The 16,640-nt window shown below is 42.2% G+C and overlaps 1 protein-coding gene across 7 annotated transcripts in view; it reads left to right on the top strand.

Moving 5' to 3' along the window:
• LOC142487227 (uncharacterized) overlaps window positions 1-16,640 on the top strand; it is a 90,046-nt gene that overhangs the window by 53,448 nt on the left and 19,958 nt on the right. For 6 of the 7 annotated variants that reach the window (XM_075586122.1, XM_075586119.1, XM_075586123.1 and 3 more), the window contains one exon: window positions 2,490-2,623. The exons of the other annotated variant lie outside the window; for it this stretch is intronic. In XM_075586122.1, the coding sequence (XP_075442237.1) occupies window positions 2,490-2,623 (134 nt within the window). The remainder of the gene's footprint in view (window positions 1-2,489; window positions 2,624-16,640) is intronic. 7 annotated transcript variants of the gene reach the window in all.

Genomic DNA, 16,640 nt, shown 5'->3' with positions numbered 1-16,640 from the left:
GTTTATTGCAGTGTACGGTGCACACGCAGAGGAGAGTTTCAAAATAAAACTCTCCCAACGACATGGTGGCATACAGGCCTTATTTATACACAAAATACTAAGCCCACGCCCCCTATACGAGGTTGCGTGTCATCACTACGTAAACACAATATGAATATGAACACATTGAGTTAATAACATTATTATGGGATGCATAAATGAAATGATTCAGCAATATTCCTTATACAAGCCAGTGACTTTTACTCTACATACGGAACTTCATGGGGCCCCCCCCTCGGAATGCGAGACCGTGCATATCTGTCTCTTATTTTCATAACATTGGCACTTGCTCTTCTCCAAGGTCTTGTGACTTAAGTGAACCGCTCAATATCAATTGGAAGTTCAGCAGAAAAAAAATGTATTTTAAACTAACTTCCATACCAACTTTCATACAGACAATAGACAATATCAAGCACCTAAGATGGATGCTGACTTAAAATGGTTGCTTAGATCCCAGTGCTGTTATGTCAGACCTCCCCCCCTTACGTCATATTCTCACTTTGTCAACTCATTACCCACTTTCGGTTCATCTTCAAATCACAGACGGATGGCGGGGCATTCTGCTCCAGAATCTTCTGATACAATGCATGGTTGTCAATGGCAAGCTGTCAAGGTCCTTAAGCAGCAAAGTAGCCCCAAACCATCACGCTCCCACCACCATACTTGACGGTTGGGATGAGGCTGTTCTGTTCAAACACAGTGTCTGATTTTCGTCAAACATAATGTTTCTCATTGAGGCCAAAAAGTTCTACCTTTTAACTTGTCTGTTAAGAGAACATTGTTCCAGAAGTCTTGTGGATTATCTATGTGCTCTTTGGCGAACTTCAGATGGGCAGCAATGTTCTTTTTAGAGAGCAGTGGTTTCCTCCTGGCTATCCTTCCATGAACACCATTCATGAACAACATCAGTCTTTTTCTGATAGTTTAGTCAGGAACACTCACATTAGCCTAGTCAGGAACACTCACATTAGCCAAGGCGAGAGTGGCGTGCAGATTCTAGGATGTTACTCTGGGGTTCTTTGGTGACTTCCTGGATAATTTTGTGTGTTTTGGGTTTCTGGAGCATGCTGGGATTCTGTGTGTTTATTAACTTTTTCCAGCTGGTCTCAACTGTTTGGAGACCAGTGTCCCCTCCCCCCTCAGGGTTTAAGATCGCCCCTCCCCAACTTCCAAGTTAGCAGGTAGATTCATGTTGCTGGGTTTTGACAGATCCAATGTATTCTCCCTCCTAATATAGAGGTAAATGAGAATTTTAATCAGGTAGTGTTAGGGCCTGCAAATTTGGTCATGCCTTGATGTGGCTTGCAGGATAATAATGCGTTGGCCAAAGGGTTTAACTAAATTACCCTTTTCAAGAGAATACATAGGTATTTCACTGTGTATTTTTGTCATATTAGATGTAGCTTTGGACTTCTGTCTTTTGATGTATTCATTTGCCCACGTCCAGTAGCCCAGTAGCACTCTTTTTGACACTTGTATACATATATATTCTGTGGTATATTTTGTGTTTTCTGGAGCTTGCTGGGATTCTGTGTGATTTAATATTTTATGGTGCCTTTGTTTTCTGTGCTTCTATCATACAATATATAGGTTTCTCTCATTGACGTGACAATGTAGTTCCCACTTATAAGACGCTGCAACAGAGCAACAGAGAAGACATTTTTAACTTCTTGTTTGAACTTGATACTATTGGTTATTGGACAATTTCAATAAGCACTACACTGAGGTGTAATCCATACATACCAATATATATGGTGGTATGCAGAAGTAATCACCCCTTACCAATAATGTCACATTTTGTTACATTTCAAATAATGTATGCACAGTTTTCAAACAAACATTTTTTTTTTTTCACTCTAAGCTACAAAACTGTAGTGGTTAAACTGAACACTGGTTGCACTGTTTTACAGGAGGAGGTCAAATGCCAGCAAAGGAAATGTACAAAATGACATTTACTGGTTGTATTGAGCCCCTTAGCCAGTACTTTATTGAAGCACCTTTTTCACCAATTACTGCTATGAGTGTTTTGCACAGCAGGATGGTGAAATTTCTGAACATTCTTCATGTAAAAATGAGTCCAGTTCTTATAAGTTTGTTGGGGATTGTCAATGGACTGCAATCTTCAAGTCTCGCCATAAATATTATATTTGGTTCAAGTCAGAACTTTGACTGGGCCACCCAAGAACATTAATTATCTTCTTGTTCAACCTCTCCAGTGGGGCTTTGGCCTTGTTCTTCTGGTCATTGTGCTGCTGAAGTGTGAATTTCCTCCCCAGTTTCAGAGTCTTGGCTGACACACCGGTTTTCCTCAAGAATTTGCCTGTAATTTACACATAATCCCTACACTAGCGATCAAATGACCCAGAAGGTCCAACCTACCAGCAGACATGGGGTCAGCAGACCTGTTAAATTTGATATTGAACGCAATTATTTTGTCTTCCTTCTCCTAGGGCTGGAGTACATATATGAATACCATCCAAATAGAAGTGGCCTTATATACAGGTGCAAAATGTGTTGCTTTCAGGCAGGCCTGAAGGATATGTTCATGCACGTTTTTGGGGCCAAACACAGAATCGCTTACTTGGTAAGTTAGGCCATTCTGACATCTCTTTGAAGTTGGTGCTTAAGTATGTATATGGTTATTTATATAGCGCCACTAATGTACGCAGTGCTTTACAGAGTTTTATATGAAAGAGAGAGGTACCTCTCTCCATAGGTGGAGAGAGTATAGAATACCCAGTAATATGGGCACTCTAGACTAGGGGCGCACAAACTCGGGGGCACAAGATTTTCCATGGGGGGGGGGCACTGGGACTCGGGAACAGTCAACAGCAGCAAAAGCAGCAGCAGAGAATACAGGAACCTAGTAGGTGCTGAAGGAAACAGTAGAAATAGGGAAGGAGAAACAGGAAAGGGAGATTTATATAGGTCTGGCTGAAGGCATGGGACAGGTGCAAAGGTGTCAGGTTTCAGAGTATGGAAGGCTCTTTGAGAGAGCGAGCAAGAGCAGCAGCAGTCCCGTGGATGTGCATGGGTACTGCAGGCTAGAACCTGACATTACTCCCTCCTCCCACAAGCGTTCTCTGGACGATCTTTCCAAGGCTTGTCTGGATATCCCTGGTGGAAGGCCCTGACCAGTTGTGGAGCATGTACGAAATATTTTGGTTCCCAGGATCTCTCCTCTGGGCCATAACCCCCCAGTGGACCAGATATTGGAGTCTCCTTCAGTGTTACCTGGAGTCCAAGGTTCTTTCCACAATGATTTCCTCTTTGTTATCCACCAGAACAGGGTCAGAAGGAGGAAGGCTCCATCCAGGAAACTGGTTCTCCTGGAATGGCTTCACCAGGGAGATGTGAAAAACAAGGTGTATTTTCATGGCCTCTGGAAGTTCTAATCTAAAGGAGACTAGATTTATCAGTGCTGAAATGCTGAATGGCCCGATGTATTTTTGTCCCAATTTAATGGTTGGAACCTTTAATCGTAGATTTCTGGTTGACAGTCAGACTTTATCCCCAATGTGAAACTTTGGGGAGGGTCTGCAGTGTTGGTCTGCTGCTTTTTTTAATCGTACCTGAGCCTCACAAAGTGTCTCTTGAGTGTTTCCTGGACGTCTCACAGCATCTCAAGTTTCTCTGTAACTGCCGGAATGGAACCCGAAGATGGCAGATGAGGAATAAAAGTTGGATAAAATCCAAAATTGGAGAAGGACTTTTCTGTGTTGATGAATGATGTGAGTTATTGTACGAAAACTCGGCTAGAGGTAGAAAGCCCATCCAGTCATCTTGGAGATGGCAAACAAAACCGTGTAAGTATTGTTCCAAAGTTATTGGTCCTTTCGATCTGGCCATTGGATTGTGGATGATAGCCAGATGATACATTTAAATGAATTCCTAGAGCGGAACAGAAGGTCCTCCACAATCTTAAAGCGAATTGCACTCCTCTATCAGATATGATTTCATCTGGAGCCCCATGAAGACAGAATACCTCTTTCAAGATCAACTTGGCTGTCTGGTCTGCTGAAGGGACATTCTGTGCAGCAATGAAGTGAGCCATTTTTTTTAAAGTCGATTCACTACTACCAGAATGGTATCATATCCATTTGATCTGGGTAGGTTAACAATAAAATCCATTGATATGTACCCCCAAGGACAAGTAGGAATCGGAAGAGGCTACAGCGAATCCACAGGGGATGCTTGAAGAGTCTTGGTCCTAGCACAGGTCTCACGGGAGACGATATAGTTCTTTAACATCTTGTGATAATTTGAGCCACCAAAAAGAGCGGGACAATAGTTCCTGTGTCTTGAGGATGAGGAAATGAAGAGGAAAGATCCGGTTCGACAGCAAACAGCCAAATGACAGATCCACAGTTGAATGGGACAGACGAAGTGCCAGCAGAGCGTGAAACGCGTAGAGGAGGAGGAGGCTGTGCTGCAGCCTGCTGTTTTTACCTGTGTGTGTGTCCATATCAATAAAGCTACTGCATTCAACTGTGGATCTGACATCATTTGGCTGTTTGCTGTCGCACCGGATCTTTCCTCCTCATTTCCTCACACTCGCCTTGCCGGATGCACGCTGCGGGACGGGCTACCGAGGAGCTACAGGACCCAAGACGGAAGAGCTGACAGGGGTAAGATTGCTTTCTTTGCCCCTGAGCCCCGACCTCCCTAGTCTTCCCATGATGCTCCATATGCCTTACCTTCAGCCCACTGACACTCATTAAGTGTGTTCATCATTCGGCGCAAGCCACAGCGCATGACAGCAATTCACTCCTGTGTCTTGAGGATGCCTGTTTGACGAGTGGGCCAGGAGTCGTGCATTAATTGGAGCACCTCTAATCTTACCTCCTTAGGGACGAACAGACGATCCTTACAGTTCCATAGACCATCACATATAAATATTTCAGCTTCCGATGGAGGTTTGTTAAGATGAGTCGTTTCAGTACGCTCCGTCAATTCGTGCGAGGAGATCGGCAGAAAACGCAACACCAAGAACATTTTTCTTTGGTAGAATAGAAAAGGAGAAAAAAAGCGGAGCACTGCCAAAGAATGAGGAAAAAGGGCTGGGGCAAAAATAAAGATTATTTATTGGGCATAATGGCCAAAAAAACAAACACGCATGGTTAAAAACTCTGACGCGTTTCCCGCCGTGGAAGCGCTTTATCAAAGAGTACTAAGGTTCTCACAGTGTCAGACTATATAGTGGTCTCTAAAGTATACGCCCTAATCTAAATCAGATGAATTAGATGATGGTCTAATTGATTATGCAATCAGCTGTAATTTAAAGCTGAAGCAAGGGTCTATGGTAGAAGAAGTTGACATGACCCTGATCATAATATGAGACTGTGAGAGCCTAAATGGTTACAACAAATAACAGTGAATAAAATAGCAAAAAAAGAAGAAGACTAATAATAAACATCATAGCAACAAAGTATCAAATGTGTCAATATAATGAAAACATACATGTGCAATATAATATAAAAAACCATAATCAAATAATATATTGATGCTAGATGAAAACTAATAAATTGTAATAATATAACTAAATATATAAATAACGGTATAAACTGTGTATACCTAATGTATAAACATAGAGATATATAATATGAAATAAATTGATATACATAGATAAATATATAAATCATATTGTGATCAATCAACAAAATTAGTCAAGTCTTCAAATGTGGATAAACAATTTATACAGATTAGATTAAAAGATGGTAATAAAAAACCCTTATAACAAAATAGTACATATGATATATAATATAGTCACCTGTGTATAGCTAAAAAATAAATAAATATGTAAATTTAGATATATATTGATGATAATAGTGTAATTTATATAAACTAATGATACATATAATCATCAGGTGGCTTGTCTTATGAAGTAGATATATGTTATACGATTAATCCATGCCAGATGGTGAGGACATGTATATAGATATATATATATCAAAAGTGTAAATCCCATGGAAGATATATATAAATCTAAGACATAGATAGCAAAAGCTGTATGTATAGACCTATATTTGAGCATAGATGATGGATTATAAAAAATGCTTCAATGCATCACCATCAGCTACACAGGCAGGTCACGCAGCTATCCGTGAGTACTGACCGCTGATTTCTTCTACCGTGGGACACAGGGTGTAGGTGAGGTATACTATCGACATTTATGGACTTACCTTTGGGCGTTTCCTAGGACGTGCCCATCTGTACTTCTACCGTTATTGCCCCCCACCCTGCATTAGTCTGTATACGGATGAAGCTTTTATTTATTCATATGTGATGATGTGATGTCTTCCTCCCAGACCACTATGAACTGATATATCAACAGCCTCGGTTTTAGTAGCCCCAGGTATACAAGGGGGTCATTCCCCTATACTCCTCCACTGTTCCCCAGTGATTGCCCTGTTAGCACTGTGTCATTTTGTGGCATAGCGCTGGATCGAGAGTTGGCATTGCCCCAACCTGATTCTGATTGGTTAGGGGGTTTGTGTCTGCCTGCTGTGTTTTTTGTGGGTGTAGAGGGTGGAGGAGGGCTACAGAGTGTATTGTGTGTGTCTGCAGTTTTGTGGGTTTACTGGGGCGCTGCGGTGCGTCTGGATGTAGAGGTGTGTGTGTGTGTGTGTGTGTGTGTGTGTGTGTGTGTGTGTGTGTGTGTGTGTGTGTGTGTGTGTGTGTGTGTGTGTGTGTGTGTGTGTGTGTGTGTGTGTGTGTTTGCAAAAATTATTTTTCCAAGTCTACATTTTGCCTATTATAGTAATAATTCCTTCAGAACCGAGCATTACTGGCCAATTATGCCTTGTTCTTCTGGGATTATTACTTAATTCTATACTCTCTCCGCTTATGAGGAGAGGTACCTCTCTCTTTCATGTTATTCAATTGACCCTGAAAATTATTTACCCAAGGTTGAGCGGGTGGCCTCTCCTATATTGTTTACAGAGTTATAATAGAGATTGTACAGGGAGATAATCTACAAAATTACAAAAGTGCGCTTAACAAAATATATTAGGGTGTGCCTGCCCTACAGAAGTAACAGTCTAAATGATACAATGGGAGACTTATCAAGTGACTGGCATGCTTTGTTAGGGCCAAAACGTCGTGTTATGACTTAATACATTTCCTTTTTTTTGCTGAAATCCGCTGTGCCCTGGATCACCTTCTTACCTTTACTTCCTGGTAAAACATTTTATAAATAAATGCATTCTAAATGAAATAATGTGAGACTTACAGGATACAATGGGACCAAGTGCAGTATGGAAAGTGTGAGGAGTAACCTTGGGCCTAGATTAACCAAGTGCTTCAACTGAGGAGGTGAGAGTTCAGGCGTAACTTGCAAGGAGGGAAGTGGATTGATGAATGGTGGGGATGTAGATGGTTTCACAGATAGTGAGCCAAGGGTGAAAAAGATAGAAAACCTGAATGAGAGAAGAGCACAGCACCACGCGCAGAATAACGGGGTATCCAGACGGATATGCTGATAAAACAGGTGAGTGTTTATTTGCAGGAAGGAATCACATCATGGTCGCAACAAAGATGGTCCTCTTACGCGTTTCACGCTCTGGGTGCTTTATCAAAGAGTGACTGACCTCAATGATAGGCGCGCTATTTGTGTGCTCCAAACAGAGCCGCCGGACACACGCCCCACAAAACTGGACCAATCAGAACACAACCAGGAAAGACACAGGTGTGTCATAACGAGTTCAGCAAGTGCTGGAAATTAACAGCCATCAGGAGTGCAGAAAACCACACCTAGATCCTGAATAAAAGAAGTTTAAAAGATACTTCAAACAAAGTATCAAAACACAATATAAAAATAATAGCAAAGATACATAAATAACAATAACAGACCTAAATGTTGCAGACTGCTGACTAAAGTTGTACACAGTCAATGACATAACAATGCATAAATAATTCATATCTGAATACATATAGTTCAGCTTATTCAATAGTCTTATAACCTGAATAATAATACAAAAGAAATACTCTAGTAATGAAATAAACATGATCAATAACTAAATATACCTAATTATAACAAAAAATAATTAATATGAAAATGCACAATATAAAAAAAATAGGAAAAGAGAAAAAGGAAAGAAAAATAAAATTCCTAACGATTAAAATAAATTAAGCTTTATCCAAAAGTAATAATAATACTAATTCTAAGCTAGATGTACATAATAAGAATATACATGTTAATTTAAATTATAAGAAATTATACAGTTCCCAATCAACATTGATTCCTTCGGGAGCCAATGTATTAAGGGAAAAGATCCAAAACATCTCTCGGCGGGTTAGCATGCCCAATCTATCACCCCCTCTGATATGTGGGGGACATGCTCCGACGCCGAAAAAGACAAAGTTTTAAGGTTACCCAAATGGACATGTGGTCCATGTCTAGTAACAGGATACCTAAGATCTGTGTTTCGAATCGATCTAAGGTGTTCCATTGAACGTGACCTAAGGAGTCTTAATAGTTCGTCCTAAGTAACCCATTCCACATGCACAATGGATTAGATAAACTACAAAGGACATATTGCAGTTCAGAAAAGACTATCTTAAATGATATATTTGTATTTTTACATTTAACTGGAATATTATATCTACTATTATTCCTTTTTGAGTCAAATAGAGTATGTGAAAGATGTGAGGCCAAAGTTTTTCTAAAATACAAATCTTGGGCCCTGTGATACCCAAGGTCTTTGTTCTTTATCCAATTTAAAGATATCCCAATGTTTTGTAATAATAGCTTTGATTTTATTAACTTGTCTATTATATTGAGTAATAAACAGAGGAGATAGTTGTTCGCTAGGTGAAAGAAATGTTTGAAAAGAATGAGCTCCTTGTTTGGAATGATTCTTTTTATTGATTGAATTTATGAGATCAGAGCTATTGTATATCAAGGTAGATCCCAAAGTAGGATCAAAAAGGTTCCCTCACAGTTGAGCACTCATTGTATGGAGTGTAATAAACAGACTAACATTGGTCTATCAAAATGATATAGTAGATAGGTCCAATTGTCCCATCTAAACCAAACTGGCCAGGAAAAACAATAAAGTTTTATTCAAATATATACATTAAAAACACATAAATCACAATCAAACATTAAAATAACCCCGTAGTGAAGTGGCAGGTTCAGCAAAATCAATAAATATTTAAATACTGATTCAAATGTCAATATACTTGCTGTCAAGCAAAAAAACTAATTATATAGACTCAAATGTCTTTCCAGTAGGTAGGAAGGCAGGCAGATAGTATCATACAGCATGTCTCTCTGGCATTACAGTAGATTGAGATATATGTCATACATAGTACTGCATAGAGAATCAGGGTTAAATCCGTTATCATTCTCCTCCCCTTGAAGAAGCGTGTTTAGCCCACGCGAAACGATCGTCGGGACGTAATGACGTCATAGGTGACGTCATCAGAAGTGGCAGCGTCCAGACGTAGGAGTAGCAGGAGATCTCTACCGCCAGGCTTATATTAGCAGCAGCATCCATTGATATATGTGCGGTTTATCTATGCTCTATTTTGATACTATATCCAGTATTTATTTCAGGGATTACTATTATCTGACTTTGGTATAGACCGCGGATGTGTACCTCAAACGGATTGGCAATATTATTAACACCATATATGTATTTACACTCCGAGATATATCTCAGCTGCACCTGGCCATATACAGCATAGTCCATAGAGATATACTTTATCATCTGAGTCTAGCTATATCAACGGTCATTTGAATCTATGACTGGGGGTCCCCGGGTCGTCCCCATGGGTGTCCGTGGATCCTCCGGTGGTCCCCGCTGGCCTGCGGTACCATTCCTGTATTTAGAAAAATAAATAAACATGGCCTGCATTTCAATAAATACACCTACCTCCTCCCCCCCCCCCCCTCTCACCAAACACATACAGTACAGTAGTAATGGGCAAAAGAACTATTATCCAGATATGGATAATAGATTATTTGCCCATTATTAAACACAACATTAGCCAGGCAGCATAAATAAAGTAAATAAAAAATTCTACTTACCCCTGGCAATATGAAGGGCGTCCTCGTCAGCATGCTGCAGGTCCATGTCCTCCATTGCCAGAAAGCATACATACAGTTATAAATACTTTCTAATGGTCCCTAACCCCTTAATCACCTTAGCGGTTAATAACCACTATAGTAATTAAGGGGTTAACCCACCCAGCCCTGCTACCCACCCGGGAGGCCTAACCACCCACACCGGACCCACTATACCCACCCTGTACCCATTGATTGATTGATTGTTATAGTAGTACATCATACTCATATAATATGGACATGATAAGCTACTATAGCAGTCAATGGTCACCCTAATACAAAAGCATGAATGTCCAAAATACACAATAATAAAACCTATACAACAAGCATCTAAACCCCCAAACTGTAAAATTAAAGCAATAGTAATCAATCAATTAAAGAAATAAAACCACTAGCCAATCAATTAAATAAATCACACCTATGGAGTGCCAACTGTTATATTTGAAAAAAAAAAGAAGATTATATATATATATATATATATATATATATATATATATATATATATATATATATATATATATATATATAAAACATAATACTGAGTTAAGTTATGGTGAGTAAAAAAAGTGACAAAATATATATATATATATATATATATATATATATTCTTCTTTTTTTTTTTCAAATATAACATATATATATATAAAAATTCAAATAGAACTGTTGGCACTCCATAGGTGCTGATAGGCTGTAGGTGGTTGTCCCATATGGATAATATAGACATACGTTACCGTTCCGAGGTCTGGTAAAGCAAGAGACGGCACTCAATTGTAGAAAACTTCACAAAGTATATTAGTGAAAATAGTGGTACATCAAGAAACCCAATGTTTCGGTCCTCCAAAATGGGACCTTCGTCAGGGGGATACAAGGGGAGAGTGACAGACAAACCACATATATACACATCAAGACACTAACAATCAATTGGCATCAACCAATTAAAATTATTGCACACACCTACAGTGATGACATCATGTGTTGACCATACTTGCATAAGGCCCCTCCCTGTTGCCTACATCATCATACACCCTCTGTGTGTGGTGTCCATGACAACCACACTGTTGCAAAACTGCTGGCTAATGACAGATCGCTCATGCGCCCCTAGTGGCAGTTCCCTGCTAACTGCATGTAGTTCCTGAAACGCTGACAGATCTCTCTTTAACACAATGCTAGCCCCTAATGCATGTGTAAAGGCAGAGGTAAAGTGTGTGTGTGTGTGTGTGTGTGTGTGTGTGTGTGTGTGTGTGTGTGTGTGTGTGTGTGTGTGTGTGTGTGTGTGTGTGTGTGTGTGTGTGTGTGTGTGTAAAATAAAGTGGTGGGGATCATGCAAGAACACTTACCAAGTGCCTGTGGAAGGGTCAGAATATATACAGTATAGACATAAGGGACCTGTTCTAAACTCAATGTGGTCATAGAAACAGCGGCCTCTGCAATAAAGAGATTAAAATAAAGGAGTACTTATAAGTAACGAGTGCCAGCTATATGAGACCATCTATAAGAATGGTAAGCAGTCCTATCATGCAAACTGACATCCATTCTGCTAAAGGCCAAAGGAGCAGACAATAGGGGTCACATGACTACATAACAAAAGGAACCACAAAGAAAATGCATGACTGTGGCCCCGTCAGGTTCGAGAAAACCTACCTGCAGCTGACAGGTACTGCAATGGGGTCCAGCATGGCACCGGCATATGCCAATTTATTTATGGACTCTTGTGAGAACATTCATCTGCCCAATGATGCTCCATTTGCGTACTGTATAACCAAATACTACCACTACATTGACGCTGTGTTCCTGATATGGGCAGGACCAGAAACAGAGCTTATTTTGTTTATTGAACACTTAAACAATATTCCGTGTACTATACGGTTCACAGCCAGCTACAGCACAAGTGAAGTGTCATTCCTGGATACCATTGTCTACAAGGACAATGGCAAGCTGGGCACACGGCTGCGTTCCAGGCTGGAGCTGAGGGCGCATGTGTGCATGCAGCAAGAGGCAGAAATGCTGTCAAAGCGTCGAAGCATATAACATGCTGTCTGGGCTCCCTCTGGCTATGATGTACATAGCAAACCTTACTAATGGATGAGGGAAACCACTGCAGGGGGATGAAAGCTATCGTGGCACCACGCAGGACAGGCATAGAATTACAGCAGAGTGTTTGCACATGTGCACTAGATGTGTTCCACCACATAGGCAGCTCTGTGCACTGCAGCTCACATTGAGGTCACTTCAGGTCAGTACTGTTTTTGTCAGCATGCTGTGTAATCATTGTAATGCGCAGCAATTGTTTGACGTGTTCTAGGGGTATTTATATGTGTTCACTTCTGTCCTGTAATTGCACCACCTTGAGAAAGGTCCCACTCGTGGACGGAAACGTCTGTTCTGTCTATTCATTCAATACACTTGTTTGATCAATCCTGGAGTGCTGCCTGCTGATTTCGTTTCCAAACGGTATCGTTGTGTGTGTGTGTGTGTGTGTGTTTATTTATTTATTTATTTTTTTAACCTGTTGGTGATTATCAGCAATACTGGCCCCGCTTTTTGCTTTGAAAAAAAACTCTCAAGTAGAGGGGAAAAAATCGTGATATATCTGAAATAACTTTTTATTATTCTAATGATACTGTATGTCTGCATCCAAACTTGAGCTACTAAATGCAAATACTGTAGTAAAGCAAAGAGTCACGAAACTGAAAGTCCCGAATTAGTGCTACGCAGCTTAAGCAGAACTGTTAAAATCATTAAAAGCATACTTTGTTTGAAGTATCTTTGAAACTTCTGTTATTCAGGATCTAGGTGTGCTCTTTACTGCACTCCTGATGGCTGTTAATTTCCAGCACTTGCTGAACTCATTATGACACACGTGTGTCTTCCCTGGCTGTGTTCTGATTGGTCCAGTTTTGTGGGGCGTGTCTGGCGACTGTTTAGAGCACACAAATAGCGCGCCTATCATTGAGGTCAGTCACTTTTTGATAAAACGCCTAGAGCTCTAGGCTGCGGCCATGGTGATCGCGACGGCGCGCAGGAGGCCGCGTACGATCACATAGATGTGCTTCAAGAGGCTCTCTATAGAGCGCGCCAATGCGCACTGGAGCAGAGGCGCCGGCGCTCGCAATGCAGGAGGAAACAGAAAAAATTGTTTTCATGAGTGGCGGCCGGGCGGCAGCTGGGTCACGTGAGCGGTTCGCCCAATGAGGGCGAATAAGCTCCGTGACGTCTCGGCCATGCCCCCAACATGCCTCCCTGTCTCCTCTGCATGCAGAACACATATCTCTCCTGCTGCAGGCGGCGGGGTGAAGCCGAGTGAACGCTTGCGCCCTCTCCAGCGTTCACCATGGCCGCAGCCTAAAATGCGCAAGAGGACTATCTTTTTTGCGACCATGATGTGATTTCTCCTGCTAATAAACACTCACCTGTTTTATCAGCACATCCGACTGGATCCCCTGTTTTTCTGCGCGTGGTGCTGTGCTCTCCTCTCTCCTCTTATTCAGGTTTTCTATCTTCAATCAACTCTCCGGAGACAGCATGCCCACGGAGCCAGGGATTGCAGGTCAACCGAGCAGTGCAGTGAGTACTCGGCGGCATTTCTACACAAGCACACAGTGGTTCACCCACATGTCTGAGAAGCTTTTGTGCTCCCTCTCTGGTGTAGCAGGGGTTACCAGCCATTGTGATTGAGGAGGGGGTAGTGATCAGGCTGGCCTGAGTTCACACTAGACTATGTCCCGATTTTCTACCAGTTCTCCCTCCCTCTCCCTCCCCACACTGCAGTGTTTATTCTACAACCCTCATATATCATTGGATTTATTGTTGGACTGTGTTTGTACCCTCCACAGTCCAGTAAATGAATAGTCACCAGATTTACTCATACTCATTTGCGCTCATTTTGTACCTGGACTACATCCCAATCTCCTTATATGAATCAGCACAGATATTTTTATTTATCAAAAATTAGAAGGAGAGGTGTATTTAACACCTGTAACCTCTAGCTAGAAGCTCATTTGATGTAGCACTCCTGGGACAGTTAAAATATAACTTTTATTAAGTCTAATATAAAATAAAGTCTACATTTATTGAAAATAAAGAATACAATATTCATATAAAATGGGAGGTAGTAGCAGTGATGGGGTGAGGTTGAAGTGTAATACCCAATATGCGTTATCAGATATTTTTATTGCATCGGTTCTGCTTCAGCTGTGTAGCATTAATTCTGGACTTTGTTTCGTGACTCTTAAAGTGAAAAAGGTTTGAGAAATGAGCGTGTAGTAGAGACGAATAGAGCAGATGAGAGGTGGTCTTCAGTAAATCATAAGGGAGGAGAAGACAGGTAGATTTTAGCTGGGATTTAAGATGGGGTAGAAGAATATGTAAAATATTGTGCATATATTCACTGTGCTATGTGTAAAACAATCAGGCTAAGACCCCGCTCCATCAGTCAGTGCGCCCGCATTGCAGACAGGCGGCGCGCTGACAGGCACAGACCGTGATATGCGGTCTGTAGGGAGCCGGGAGTGGGAGGAGGGGCGTGGTTTGAGCGGAGGGATCCGCTCCCAAAACCACGGTCTCGGTTTCTCGGGCTGCAGGAGGGAGCTGCTGCGGGCTGCTGGAAGGTAAGCAGCTCCCTCCCCCTTCCCCCACAAATGCCCTCCTCACACACGCTGATATATACACACACACACACACACCACCCCCTACCTTGTGGAGGAAGCTGTCTGACAGCTCCCACCCCCGCCGCTGATAGGCTCATCAGCGCACCCCGTGACGCGTCACCGCTCGGGATCACAATTTTCTTGCATCCCCTGGCGGCTGACGCATCACAGCGCGTAATGAGCCGTGCAGCGAGGGGGGACTGGGATCGGCTTGGAAAGGATAACTCTGCTGGTGAGGAAAGCGCGCGCGCCGCCGCACGCAACGGGACCAAAGCCTCAGCCTATTAAAGGGAAAAGAGCCTTTCCAAGAGTTACAGCACAAAGTTCCAGTCTTTCCCATGAACATTATTTCTACAAGTGAAGCAGTAATGGAAGGTGAACAGGACAAGCTACACACGACTTTTTGATATTGTATGTATGTCTGTATTTAAATAGCGCCATAAATGTACATAGCGCTTCATAGTAGTAATACACATGGTAATCAAATAAATAACAGATAATATAAATAACAGATCATGGGAATAAGTGCTTCAGACATAAAAGTAACATTAAGGAAGAGGAGTCCCTGCTCCGAGCAGCTTACAATCTAATTGGTAGGTAGGAAGAACGTTCAGAGACTGTAGGAGGGAATTCTAGTAAGTGCGTCTGCAGGGGGCCAAGCTTTATGTATCATGTGTCCATGATTATCCAGTGCTATTCATATGCTTCTTTAAGCAAATGTGTCCTAAGGTGGGTCTTAAAGGTGGATAGAGAGAGGGTGCTAGTCGGGTATTGAGGGGAAGGGCATTCCAGAGGTGTGGGGCAGTCGGCGAGAAAGGTTTAAGGTGGGAGAGGGCTTAAGATACAAAGGGGGTAGAAAGAAGACATCCTTGAGAAGAACGCAAGAGTCGGGATGGTGCATAGCGAGAAATTAGGGCTGGGATGTAAGGAGGGGCAGAAGAGTGTAAAGCTTTGAAAGTGAGGAGGAGAATTGAGTGTGAGATGAGGGATTTGATCGGAAGCCAGGAGAGGGATTTTAGGAGGGGAGACGCGGAGACAGATTTAGGGAAGATTAGAGTGATTCTGGCAGCAGCGTTTAGGATAGATTGTAGGGGAGACAGTTAAGAGGCAGGGAGGCCGGACAGCAGGAGGTCGCTGTAATCGAGACGGGAGATAATGAGGGCCCGAGTCAGAGTTTTAGCAGTTGAGTAACAGAGGAAAGGGCGTATCTTTGTGATATTGCGGAGGAAAAAGCAACAAGTTTTAGAAACGTTTTGAATGTGAGAGAGGAATCGAGTGTGACCACTAGGCAGCGTGCTTGGGCTACAGGGTGAATGATCGTATTTCCAGCAGTAATGTGGAGTAGTAGGGCCAGGTTTGGGATGAAGTATAAGGATCTCTTTTTTTGCCATGTTAAGTTTAAGTCGGCGGATGGCCATCCAGAATGATATTCCAGAGTGACATTCAGAAACTTTGGTTTGTATATGTCAGGAATCCGCTTCTGGGTTTGGCTGGTGCCCATCCATCCGGAGCTTTGCAGGTTCCAGACAAACTCTTCCCTGCTTCTGCAATCACCTGCCTCTTGCTGCCTTCTGTGCAGCTCTGGCCTGATTGGCCTCCTGTGCTATTTAGTTCCTGCCCCGCCCTCAGGAAGTTGCTGGACATAGACTTTGCAATCCATGTTGCAAGTAACTGTGCTTGTCACGGACTCTCTGTTTGGCCTGCTACGCCTAAGCTTCTTGTTCCTGTGAATCCTGGCCTTTTTCCTGACGCGCTGCAGCACCTTCGCTGAAGCGTCTCCGCTTAAGTGCTTCACCCAAGATTGCCTGTTGATGACCTCAGCTAGCTTGTTTCCTCAACCACCGCTCCTGTGCCGCCTGCCTTGACCTCTGCCTGGATAACGTTAA

Source organism: Ascaphus truei, chromosome 2 (genome assembly GCF_040206685.1).
Source record: "Ascaphus truei isolate aAscTru1 chromosome 2, aAscTru1.hap1, whole genome shotgun sequence".
Taxonomy (NCBI): Eukaryota; Metazoa; Chordata; class Amphibia; order Anura; family Ascaphidae; genus Ascaphus; species Ascaphus truei.
This window is presented reverse-complemented; position numbering and strand designations above follow the sequence as displayed.